The following is a 12,043-nucleotide window of genomic DNA, read 5'->3' on the forward strand; positions in this document are numbered from 1 at the left end:
GGAATGGTCTAGTTAGTGACTGTCTCCCCCATTATACTATAAACCCATGAAAGCATGGACTGTGTCTATCTTGGTCTTTGATGGGTTGATAGAGTCACCACAGGCCCCACACAGAGAAGAAAGCCAGCGAATGTTTATCGATGGAATAACTGATGCCTATTCACAATAAGATAATGTTATGACTATTAATAAAGATAACAGTAATAATGCTTCTCATTTGTGTTAATGCATTTGATCCTCAAAATAACCCAAGGGGCTGAGTGAGTTGGCTCATGCCTATAATCCCAGCACTTTGGGAGGCTGAGGTAGGACAATTGTTGGAGCCCAAGAGTTCAAGAGGAGCCTGGGCAATGTAGTGAGACCATATCATCTCTACAAAAAATAAACTTAAAAATCAGCCAGGCGTGATATCACACACCTGTAGTCCCAACTACTCAGGAGGCTGAGGCAGGAGTATTGCTTAAGCCCAGGAGGTCAAGGCTGCAGAGAGCTATGATCATGCCACTGCACTCCAGCCTGGGCAACAGAGAAAGACCCTGTCTCTAAAATAAAATAAAACAGAATACGGGCGGGTGCAGTGGCTCACGCCTGTAATCCCAGTACTTTGGGAGACTGAGGCGGGCAGATCACGAGATCAGGAGATCCAGACCGTCCTGGCTAACACAGTGAAACCTCATCTCTACTAAAAATACAAAAAACTAGCCGGGCGTCGTGGCGGGTGCCTGTAGTCCCAGCTACTCGGGAGGCTGAGGCAGGAGAATGGCGAGAACCCGAGAGGCGGAGCTTGCAGTGAGCCGAGATCGCGCCACTGAACTCCAGCCTGGGCGACTGAGCGAGACTCCGTCCAAAACAAAACAAAACAAAACAAAACAGAACAGAACACCTATAACCCAAGGACTATTTTATCCTCATTTTACAAATAAGGAAAATGAGGCTTGCAGAGATGTCTCTTGTCTGAGGCAGGCAGCCAGAAGGGCATGGCTGGCCCTTGGCAACCCCATCCAAGTCCTGGGCCCACACGATGTGCCGCACCCACCTTCTGGAAGTCCTTCTTGGAGATGAGGCCACGGGGATCCGTTACGTAGTCCTGGAAGGCTTCAGAGCCCACAATGTCCTTGAGTTTCAGGAACATGTCAAAGAACTTGAGGATCATCTCCACATTGGACGAGGATTCCACGAGCATGTCCACCATCTGCCGGGCGATCGTGCCGTTTACCACGTTCCCTGCAGGCAGCCCCAGGTCAGTGTGGCCGGCGGACACTCCCTTCCGGGACCCCACGAGGCTTGCTTCTCTTTCCAGCCCAGGAGCCACCACGCTGCTGGAGTGTCCCTGGCCAGCCGCAGCCTCCCCTCCACGGGTCCCTTCCTGACCCGCATCAGCCTCCTGTGCCAACCTGGCTGATCCTGCCTTTGCCCACCTCCCCCAGTAAAGAGAATGATGTCAGGTTGGGCGCGGTGGCTCACGCCTGTAATCCCAGCACTCTGGGAGATCGAGGTGGGTGGATCACTTGAGGCCAGGAGTTTGAGACCTGCCTGGCCAACATAGTGAAACCCTGTCTCTACTAAAAATACAAAATTAGCTGGGCGTGGTGGCATGTGCTTGTAATTCCAGCTACTTGGGAGGCTGAGACAAGAATTGCTTGAACCTGGGAGGCGGAGGTTGCAGAGCTGAGATCGTGCCACTGCACTCCAGCCTGGGTGATGGAGTGAGATTCTGTCTCAAAAAAAAAAAAAAAAGATAACGATGACGAATGCTAAAGGTAGGTGCCAAATGCTACCCTGGCACAATCACACAAAAAGGGAAGTGAGTGACTCTCTGTTTTTACAGAGGAGGAAACTGAGACATAGAGAAACTCATACACTCGAAGTTACATAGCCAGTAAAGCAAGGAGAATGGATTTGAACTCAGAGCTGCATGACCCTCTGAGGGCTTACACAGCTGAAGCTTCCATGAGTCCACACAGTCAGGCGGGTCCACAGAAGACTGAGGCCAGCCAATGGTAAGCAGCAAGGAGAGGTGGAGATTGGCAAACTGAGATCCCACACTCCCTCTAAAGGCAGCAGCTGAAGCTTGGCTCCAGTTTATTTTTGTATTTTTAAAATTTTAATGTAGGCTGGGCGCAGTGGCTCATGCCTGTAATCCCCGCACTTTGGGAGGCTGAGGCAGGTGGATCACGAGGTCAGGAGTTCGAGACCAGCCTGACCAACATGGTGAAACTCTGTCTCTACTAAAAATACAAAAATTAGCCAGACGTGGTGGCGTGTGCCTGTAATCCCAGCTACTCAGGAGGCTGAGGCAGGAGAATCGCTTGAAACCTGGAGGTGGAGGGTGCAATGAGCCGGGTTCGCGCCATTGCTCTCCAGCCTGGGCAACAGAGCGAGACTCCATCTCAAAAAAAAAAAAATTTTTTTAAATGTAATTTCACATTTATATAAAAGCTGCAAGAATAGTGTAAGGGATCCTCATATATCCACATTAATCAATTGTTTATCTTTTGCCACATTTGGTTTGGTTTTGGGTTTTGTTTTTTTGAGACAGGGTCTTGCTCTGTCACCCAGGCTGGAGTGCAGTGGTGCGATCACAGCTCACTGCAGCCTGGACCTCCTGGGCTCTGGTGATCCTCCCACCTCAGCCTCCCGAGTAGCTGGGTCTACAGGCACACACCACCACACTAGGCTAATTTTTGTATTTTTTGTAGAGACAGGGTCTCACCACGTTGCCCAGGCTGGTCTTAAACTGCTGGGCTCAAGCGACCCTTGTGCTGGGATTACAGGCACGTGCCGCACCCTGCATCGCATTTGTTTTGTAATTCTCTTTCTCTCCGTATATTTTGTTTCTGAACAATTTGAGAATAAGTTGCAGACATCAGGTCCTTTTACTCTTAAACATTTCGGTGTCTATGTCCTAAAAGACAAGGACATTGTTTAATATAATCACTATGCTATCATGAACATCTAGAGATCTAACATTGATATAATTATTTCATCTAATCCAGCTAATTTTTGCCATGTGAGAATGTGGACCCAGGGTCACTGAAGCTTACAGTTTTTCAAGAAAAGCTGGAAATCTTGATGTTTAAAGGGAACCTTCTGATTTTTTTTTTTTTTTGAATCGGAGTTTTGCTTTTGTCACCCAGGCTGTAGTGCAATGGCTCACTGCAAGCTCCGCCTCCCAGGTTCAAGCGATTCTCCTGCCTCAGCCTCCTGAGTAGCTGGGATTACAGGCACACGCCACCACACAGGGCTAATTTTTGTATTTTTAGTAGAGACAGGTTTTCACCATGTTGGCCCGGCTGGTCTCAAACTCCTGACTTCCGGTGATCCACCCGCCCAGGCCTCCTAAAGTGCTGGGATTATGGGTGTGAGGCGCCGCATCTGGCCTATTATGGCTTCTTCACCAACCCGTGGATCCTGACGTGATGTCAGATGGGGTTGAGAGTTAGGGTCTCCTGGGTCTCTGAGGGCCATTCTCAGGCTTCTCTGAACCTCTTTACTGTCCCCTCACCCTCACTCCTGGGTGTTTACCTTCTAGTAGCGACAGCAACATCACCACCATGTCCTTCTGCAGATCCAGCAGCTCCTTCAGCAGCTCGATCTGGCTTGAGTCCTGGAGACCCCACACCCCAGCTCGGTGAGGGCTGGTCTCTGCAGACACCTCCCCCACCTCTGTTGCTTCTCCCCTCCACACCTACCCAGCTGGATCTAAACCCCTGTTTTCCCCCTCTTACCTCCGAGGGGACCCGAGTCCAGACATGTTCCTCGGAAGCAGGGGAAGGGGCAGAGAGACAAGATTGTGGGGGTGGGGTTGGAACTTGGGGGAAGGGCCCAATAGGTGATGGGTAGTGGGAAGGCTGGCAGACAAGGAGGACTGGGTGGCTTGCGGGGCAGACATTTGGGGCAGACAGAGACAGAGACAGACAGAGACAAACACTGGGGACAGAGACCCAAGTGTAGGAAGGGATGTGAGCCCAGCACTGTGTCTGGCCTATGGTGGGCTTGACAGATGTATGTTGAATATAATGTGTGATGGCAAGAGTGGGACTCTGGGTTCAGGAGGAAGGCTGCGGAGACAGCCACGTGCTTTCTGGTTAGCTGTCTGCGGGGAACATGGGGCCACAGTGTAGGGCCCATAGAAACCTCCAACACAAAGTTTTGCCTCATGGCCCCTACTTATGTTAGGTTGAGTCACATAAAAGTGCCAATATGTGATCACTTTTGACTCACAAAGTGGTAATTTCTTTTTGAGACAGAGTGTTGCTCTTGTTACCCAAGCTGGAATGCAATGGCACAATCTCGGCTCACTGCAACCTCCACCTCCCAGGTTCAAGCAATTCCCCTGCCTCAGCCTCCCAAGTAGCTGGGATTACAGGCGTGCACCACCACACCCGGCTAATATTTTATTTTTAACAGAGGCGGGATTTCTCCATGTTGGTGAGGCTGGTCTCGAACTCCTGACCTCAGGTGATCCACCCACCTCGGCCTCCCAGAGTGCTGGGATTACAGGCATGAGCCACCGTGCCAGGTCCAAAGTGATAATTTCATATGGTTCCACCAAATAAAATGGAGAGGGGAGTGGACGATACCAGATAAATGAGAGGTAAGGGTCCTTTGCTCCCATGCTAGTTCTACGAGTTGTTGATTCCAATCCTAATATATTTCCACAGTTCCAAAGCTCTGCATTCTGGGTCTAAGGTCCTGACACTCCTAATCTCAAGACCCTACAGTGGGTGGGCGCCTGTGCTTTGTGCCTACCCATGATTCAGTCCCTCTCCTCTCTTAACAATCCCTCAATTTTTGCCTGAGGTGTCCCCCATCCCGTAGTCAGAGCATATGGGACTGACCCTAACCTCCTGGTTTTATGGGTGGGTATATGACCAGGCCTGGCCAATCAGAGCTTTCTTTCCCAAGGCTATGGTGATTGGTTCAGGGATGGACATGTGACCCAATAGGCCAGTCAGAGAGAATCTCAGGGTTTTTTTTTTTTTCTTGGAGCACTCAGGAAGGAGATCTCTTCCCTCTGGGCCTGTTAAGAGTAGGGTGGATAGGAGCCTAAGGCACCATTTTCTCCAGCCCAGGGAGACAGCCTGCTTCCAAATGCAGTCAAAGAGGGGACAGTTCTGCTGACATCACTCTAAGCCCTGGATCTGTGATATGAACTGATAAATTCCTTATTTTTATTTTTCTTAAGCCACCACTTTGCATTGGATTTCTAGCTTTTGCAACCTAGACTAGATGGTGGCGGATGAATTAGTCCTGCAGGATTTGGAATTCTACACGATGATACCAACATTCTCTAGAATTTTAGGATGATACCAACAGCACAACTTCAGCTGCTGTGACACGGAGGAATTGCATACTAAGTTTAACTCCTTTTCAAAAGTCAGATGACAACCAGTTAGGGTTTCTGCCAGCCCCTGGGGCACCTTTGGGCAAATTAGAAAAAAAGGTGCCCCCTAAAACACTTCCTGTGGGGAAGTTATAATATGCTGGATACTGTACTGCCATCTGCTGGAAAACTAAAGTACTGTAAAAATACACCATGATGTGTAGGATGTGGATGCCCTCAGAGGTCGTGCCTTTGTGCAGTGCACAACCTGCGGAACGGTATATGGCAGCCTTGAATATGGTTACCAGACAGAGGCAGAGCAAATGGATTAAGTGTTCATGAGACATTGGCAAGGCTGCAAAGGGGTGAGGGAAAGAGGAACACAAGGATTATGGAGACGGGAGATGGTGCTCAACAGGGACCTTACATCATGAATGCCTGATATAGGTGTCATCTGCCGCAAGCAAGATAAAGAAGCAAAACACTTCCTCAGCCCCAGGTTCGAATCTAGAAGCCAGCCCCATCCTAGCCCAAGGACTGTCTACATCTGAGATGACCTCATCGGAGAGAAAAACAGCAACCAATCATAGAGGAGCTCTGGCCATTGGGGCGGGGCCAACACGTCCGATCAATGGAAGCGTGGATGGAAAACCAGCTGATTGGTAGGGCGGGAGGGGGCACAGGAGGAGGCGGGGTCATGCAGAGAGCCAATCCAGAAAGAGGATGGATTTGGCCACTGAGAGGGAACCAGGCTGGAACATGCCGGGAGCACGTGGGTGACAAACTGACCAATGGGGCAAGACTTGGAAATGGACCACTTGGGGAATGCCTAGAAGCAGGTGGATGGAGACCACAGGGGCTCGAACCTGAGCGAGCTTCATCATCATGTGGGCGAACACGTGCAGGAATCCCACCACTGCGTCCCAAAGGCGGCTGTGCGCCAGGCTCTGCTGGTTCCCGGTGCAGGGACCCTGGGAGGCAGAGGGCCGTGTGAGCGGGAAAGGAATCCCCGAGAAGGGATCAGGGATCGCGATGCGGGACCCCCTCCCTTCCCACTTCCGCCCCAGGGGGAGCGCCCTACCTGGATGTACTCAGTGAGGCTGTTGAACACCTGCTTAGCCACGGACATGGCTTTGGAGAAGTTCCTCTTGCCCTGCTCTTCAATGACATCCTTGCCTGAGTAGTACCAGTAGAAGTCGCTGATGGATTCCTGAGGAGGGGGCGGGCAGGGTGTGAGGGGGTGCTGGGGCCGACCATGACCCTGCAGCCCCCGACCCAAGTCACATATGAGCCGTCTCACGTCCTCACCTGCAGCCGCAGGAGGTAGTCCACCGTGCAGATGATGATGTTAATAGTGGTCGTGTTCCCTGTCTGTGTCCGTAGGTAGTTCTGGAAATCTGGGGAGATGAAAAGTCATTTATCCAGCACCTCCCATGTGCTAGGGGAGATGAACAGTGGGTCATTTATTCATTTATGCAATACTCATGTGTTGAGTGCCTGTTGTATGCCAGAAGGCATATCATTATCAATTTATTTAATAACTGTGAAGTATTTACTATGTGTCAGAGAAAGAAGAATGATCATTTATTCATTTATCTAAAAATACTGGCCAGGTGGCTCATGCCTGTAATCCCAGCACTATGGGAGGTTGAGGTGGGAGGGATGCTTGAGGCCAGGAGTTTGAGACCAGCCTGGGCTGGTCTCAACAAAAAATTTAAAAATTGGCTGGACATGGTGGCTCACACCTATAGTTCCAGCTACCCAGGAGGCTGAGGTGGGACGATCACTTGAACCCAGGAAGTCAAGGCTGCAGTGAGCTGTGATCATGCCACAGTACTCCAACCTGGGCAACGGAGGGAGACCTTGTCAAAAAAAAAAAAAAATTCCCCATAAGGCCAGGGACTGTTTTCTTTTACTACTGTATCCCCAGAGCCTAGAATACTGCATGACACATAGTAAGAACGCAACAAATTTGTTGTAGCAAATAATATGTGACGATCTTAATCTTGTGAGCATGTATTATACACTCAATAAAATATGTTGAATAAATGAACAAGTGACCAATCCTTATGTTCCCTGGCCTTTAGCAGGTGCTCAATAAATATTTGTTGGATAAATGCATGAATATCCCCAGCACATAGTAGGAATTTGATAAAAATTGTTTGGAAACTAATGAGGGACTGAATCTCTATTTCTCCCTGCTACATAGCTGGTGCTGAAAATACATATTTGTTGGAAAAAACTGAATGAATGACCCACCACCACATTTGACACATAGTAGGCCCTCAATAATATTTTTATTTTTTGTATTTATTTTTTGAGACGGAGTTTCACTCTTGTTGCCTGAGCTGGAGTGCAGTGGCGTGATCTAGGCTCACTGCAACCTCTGCCTCCCGGGTTCAAGCAATTCTTCTGCCTCAGCCTCCCGAGTAGCTGGGGTTACAGGCATGCACCACCACGCTCGGTTAACTTTTTTGTATTTTTAGTTGAGATAGTGTTTCACCATATTGGCAAGGCTGGTCTCCAACTCCTGACCTTGTGATCCACCTGCCGTGGCCTCCCAAAGTGCTGGGATTACAGGCGTGAGCCACCACACCCGGTCAAGGAAATCCTTATTACATTGAGACCTGATAATATATGTTCAATCTGAAATTATATTCACCTATTCCCAAAACAGAAGTTTCGCATTGCCTTACTCTGTGCCATGCATTCTGTTCTTTTCTGTCCTGTACCGCTCTAGTTAACTACAAAAGAAGAAATGTGTGGTTCTCATCCTCTCAACCTTGGCTGCACATCAGAACAACCAGGAGGCTTTTAAAAATCCCAGGGCTCAGGCCCAACCCCAGATCAATTAAATTAGAATCTCTAGAGGCAAAATCTGGGCTTCAGTCTCTTTTAAAGCTCCCCAGGCATGCCAGTGTACAATTACGATGAGAACCTCTGCGTGAAACTGATTCATGAACGTCTGTCTGATGGGGCGGTTCCCACTATTTAAAAAACATCGTTCTATGGCAGCAAACTGTTAAAGCTGAGTGATGGGTAGTTGGAGGTTTATTATACTGTAGTATATGATTGGAGGTTTATTATACCGTAGAATATGATTGGAGGTTTATTATACTGTAGCATATGTTTTTTTTTTTTTTTTTTTTTTAAAGAGACAGGGTCTCCCTATGTTGCCCAGGCTGGTCTTGAACTCCTGGGTTCAGGTGATCCTCCTGCCTCAGCCTCCTAAAGTGCTGGGATTACAGGCATAAGCCACAGTGCCCAGCCATGTCCTTTTAAACGTTTATAGCAACATCATGTTGCACAGGAAGGTTTTCACAGCCCCTGAGAGTATTTTCGCCCCCAGTTTTTCTTTCCTCCTAACTTTTTTAGAGTCAGTTCACAATTGCTCTATCACAGTGGCTCGACAGAAGGCCCATTTTGCCTAGTTTCATGATATAGACAAAGCCTCCTCAAATATTCAAAATTTTGTAAGCAAAGGTACAGGTTTTCCCATCAACCCTGCTTTCTAACTCCTTTATTTGTCTTAATTTAAATTATTAAACTGTCTTAATTTAGATTGGACTATATGCAAAAATAAAAGATACACAGCTCCTGTTAAAAAAAAAATTCTGCCGACTGAAAACACCTGTTATAGACATGTGCAAATAAATGAAAGACAAACCTTTTGTCTGCTTTGAATAGCACTGACTCCTCAAGACATGCAAGGGGTCTGAGATTTGAAAGTTATTTCAAGCATCTGTTTGACTGGGTCACGAATTTAGGCAGAGGACTGGGTTGCAAATTTGTTGGGAGACAGCAATTCCTCTCATAACAACATTCTAATTTTCAAAACTTCATATTCCCGAGGAATAAAATGTATTTTAAACCCAAAGACTGATTCCATATTAGTTAAAATTAAAGAATGAAAATCTTAGTCCCAGCTGGGTGTGGTGGTTCACACCTGTAATCCCAGCATTTTAGGAGGCCAAGGCAGGAGGATCGCTTGAATCCAGGAGTTCGAGATCCCCTGAGCAACATAGTGAGATCTCGTCTCTAAAAAATAAAAGACTTAGCCAGCCATGGTGATGCATGCCTGTAGTCCTGGATACTCAGGAGGCTGAGGGGTAGATCACTTGAGCCCGGGAGGCAGAGGTTGTAGTGAGCTGTGATCACACCACTGCACTCCAGTCTGGGCGACAGAGTGAGACTCTGCAAAAAAAAAAAAAAAAAAAAAAAGGAGAAAGAAAATCTTAGTCCCATGGCACAAAGGTATTTAATAAACCTTGAAAAACTGGTTGTGGACACAAGAGTTTTTGAAAATTCAAGACAAAGGGATCATGCTTTATCCTTTGTTGAAAGAAAAAGAATGAAGATTAAAGATATTTAGAAATCAGTTACCTTACAAAGCACTAACCAAGTAGGTGAAGGTTCTATGGTTCTATGGAAGTTAGATTACTAATTGCTCCAATTCTTGTCATGAAAGTTAATTTCCGGGTAGTCTGTGGTTTCCTAATCATCTGCTAAAGGTTATAACCACAATCTTGAGACTGTACATGTTTGTTATAGGAAATGGCATTGGGTAGAATGTTTTTTGTGCAGAATTTTGACTCTTCTGTAAAGTTGTAAACTAGGTTTGCGGCGTGAGACTGTATTTCTCATCACTGATGTTGTGTAATTAATTTGCTGTCATCTTCAATCTTGTTAAATTGGCTGAGCCACAACAAAACGGAACTCTTGCTTAAGATAGGAAAGAATCTGTCGGCCTTCATACAGATCTTTCCTCTGCAAAGATTTTACAAGCAAAATAAACAAACGATTCTAATAGATTTATTTTTAAATGCCAGGCAGTTTTTTCCTTTAGGTCTTTTCTGGACTTAAAGTACAGAAATCCACCACGTGTATTGAACTTTGGCAGCCACTGCAGACTGCCTGTGGGAAAATAGCGTGTGACAAATTGTCCATTTGAGCAAATTGATTTTTGGCCAAATTGGTTTTTGGCAGTTTGCTTTTGGGGAATTGGACTGGCCAGAGGAGATGAAGCGGAAGCAAAGTGGCTAGATTCCAGAAATTCCAGAGTTTTTTCTTTTTTAGAGGGAGTTTCGCTCTGTTGCCCAGGCCGGAGTGCAATGGTGTAATCTCGGCTCACTGCAACCTCCGTCTCATGGGTTCAAGCGATTCTCCTGCCTCAGCCTCCTGAGTAGGTAGGATTACAAGCACGTGCCACCACGCCTGCTATTTTTTTTTCTATTTTTAGTAGAGACGGGGTTTCACCATGTTGGCCAGGCTGGTCTCGAACTCCTGATCTCACCCGCCTTTGCCTCCCAAAGTGCTGGGATTACAGGTCTGAGTCACTGCGCCCGGCCTCCAGAGAGATTTTGAAGCTAGGTGGATCGACACTGGCTGGAGAGTGGCCATCATTGATCGCGGGAGGAGGGGATTGGACACTAACTCAGGTAACCCTTCTGTACCCGCCCCAAACCTCGGCTTCCCCTCCACCCCACACCCCTCCTCCTCACCATTATTGTGCCCCTCACAGAGCAATTGTAGGAATCGGAACAGGTCTTGTGTGAATTCATCATCCGCCATGACCTTCTCTCCTGGGTGGAAAGGAGGGGACAGGGCCCAGGAGGGGTCAGATGCGCCAAGACACAGCGCACACATGCACAAGGCCCATGCACACTGCACACGCATGCACAAAGCATGGGGGTGCTGGGAGGAGTAGCCGCCACTCCAAAGACACTGTGAGGGCCATGGGCATCCATGACGCCAGGTGGTCTTGACCTCAGAGCCCATGACATCAGCAGATGGAGACCCGAGGGGCCCTGAGTCATGAAGCTGAGGCCTCAAGTGTCTTTCTACATCAGTGCCCTCTGATGTCACCACTTGTGTTACATTCGGGAGTGTCTGCTGACCTAGCAGACATTCAGGCAGCTGGTGATTCCCTCAGCCCCCCTTCAGGCCGTGGAGGTTAATGGATTATGGGGGTTTGGGTCACCTTCACACAAACGCTCTGGGCAGGGGAAGATTGGGCTCGGATAAGGGATGGAGATTGAAAGCCAGCCAATTGGCCCAGATGCCTTGAAAGCAGCCAATCCAGGAGTAGCAGAAGGGAGGCGTGTAAACAAGGGCCAATCAGAATGGGCATCTGAAAGAAGCAAATCATGGTGGGCAGTAGGGGAGGAGGCTAGACCGCAAATGGGCCAACCAGAGCAGGCGCAGATGAGGCAGGCGCTGAGGGGGCAGGCGCACACCAATCAGAGTGGATGCCGGAGGCAACCAATTCGGTTGGTGGGTGGGAAACGCTGACCGACCAATCTGAGGTCGGGGCGCAAAGAGCAGAGTAGGTGGGAGTGGGGATCACTCCACACCGGGACTGCGAATCTGGGTCTGGAAGACCAACAATATCCAGCTGGAAAGAGATCTTTGCCGTGTTTTCTAGCTTCTGTTTTACACATGGGGAGAGTGAAGCTTAGGGAAGGTAAGAGGCTTGTTCACAGGCCCATGTATTCTCAGTGGCTGGTCTGGGGCCTGAATCATGCTCCCCAGACTCCTGATCTCCAGGTTTTGCACTGGCAGGGCGCACCTGCCGAAGTCCCTCCCTCCCCTCCACGTCCCAGATCCTCAGCCCCCAGGTGGAGGGGCGGACGGGGTTAGGAGGGGTGGGTGGCAGCAGCACAGCACAGGGGTGGGCTGGGGGAATTACCGTTCTGGCGATTGATGACTGGGGCAGCC

The 12,043-nt window shown here is 48.5% G+C and overlaps 1 protein-coding gene across 1 annotated transcript in view; it reads right to left on the reverse strand.

Moving 5' to 3' along the window:
* The window catches only part of LOC101026547 (ryanodine receptor 1), a 168,585-nt gene that overhangs the window by 35,124 nt on the left and 121,418 nt on the right, over window positions 1–12,043 (reverse strand). The window contains exons 82-88 of the mRNA XM_031659039.1: window positions 12,015–12,032; window positions 10,828–10,908; window positions 6,635–6,723; window positions 6,408–6,536; window positions 6,193–6,297; window positions 3,526–3,607; window positions 1,037–1,224 (exon numbers count right to left, since the gene is read on the reverse strand). Of these exons, the coding sequence (XP_031514899.1) occupies window positions 1,037–1,224; window positions 3,526–3,607; window positions 6,193–6,297; window positions 6,408–6,536; window positions 6,635–6,723; window positions 10,828–10,908; window positions 12,015–12,032 (692 nt within the window). The remainder of the gene's footprint in view (window positions 1–1,036; window positions 1,225–3,525; window positions 3,608–6,192; window positions 6,298–6,407; window positions 6,537–6,634; window positions 6,724–10,827; window positions 10,909–12,014; window positions 12,033–12,043) is intronic.

The sequence above is a fragment of the Papio anubis genome, chromosome 20 (assembly GCF_008728515.1).
Source record: "Papio anubis isolate 15944 chromosome 20, Panubis1.0, whole genome shotgun sequence".
NCBI lineage: Eukaryota > Metazoa > Chordata > Mammalia > Primates > Cercopithecidae > Papio > Papio anubis.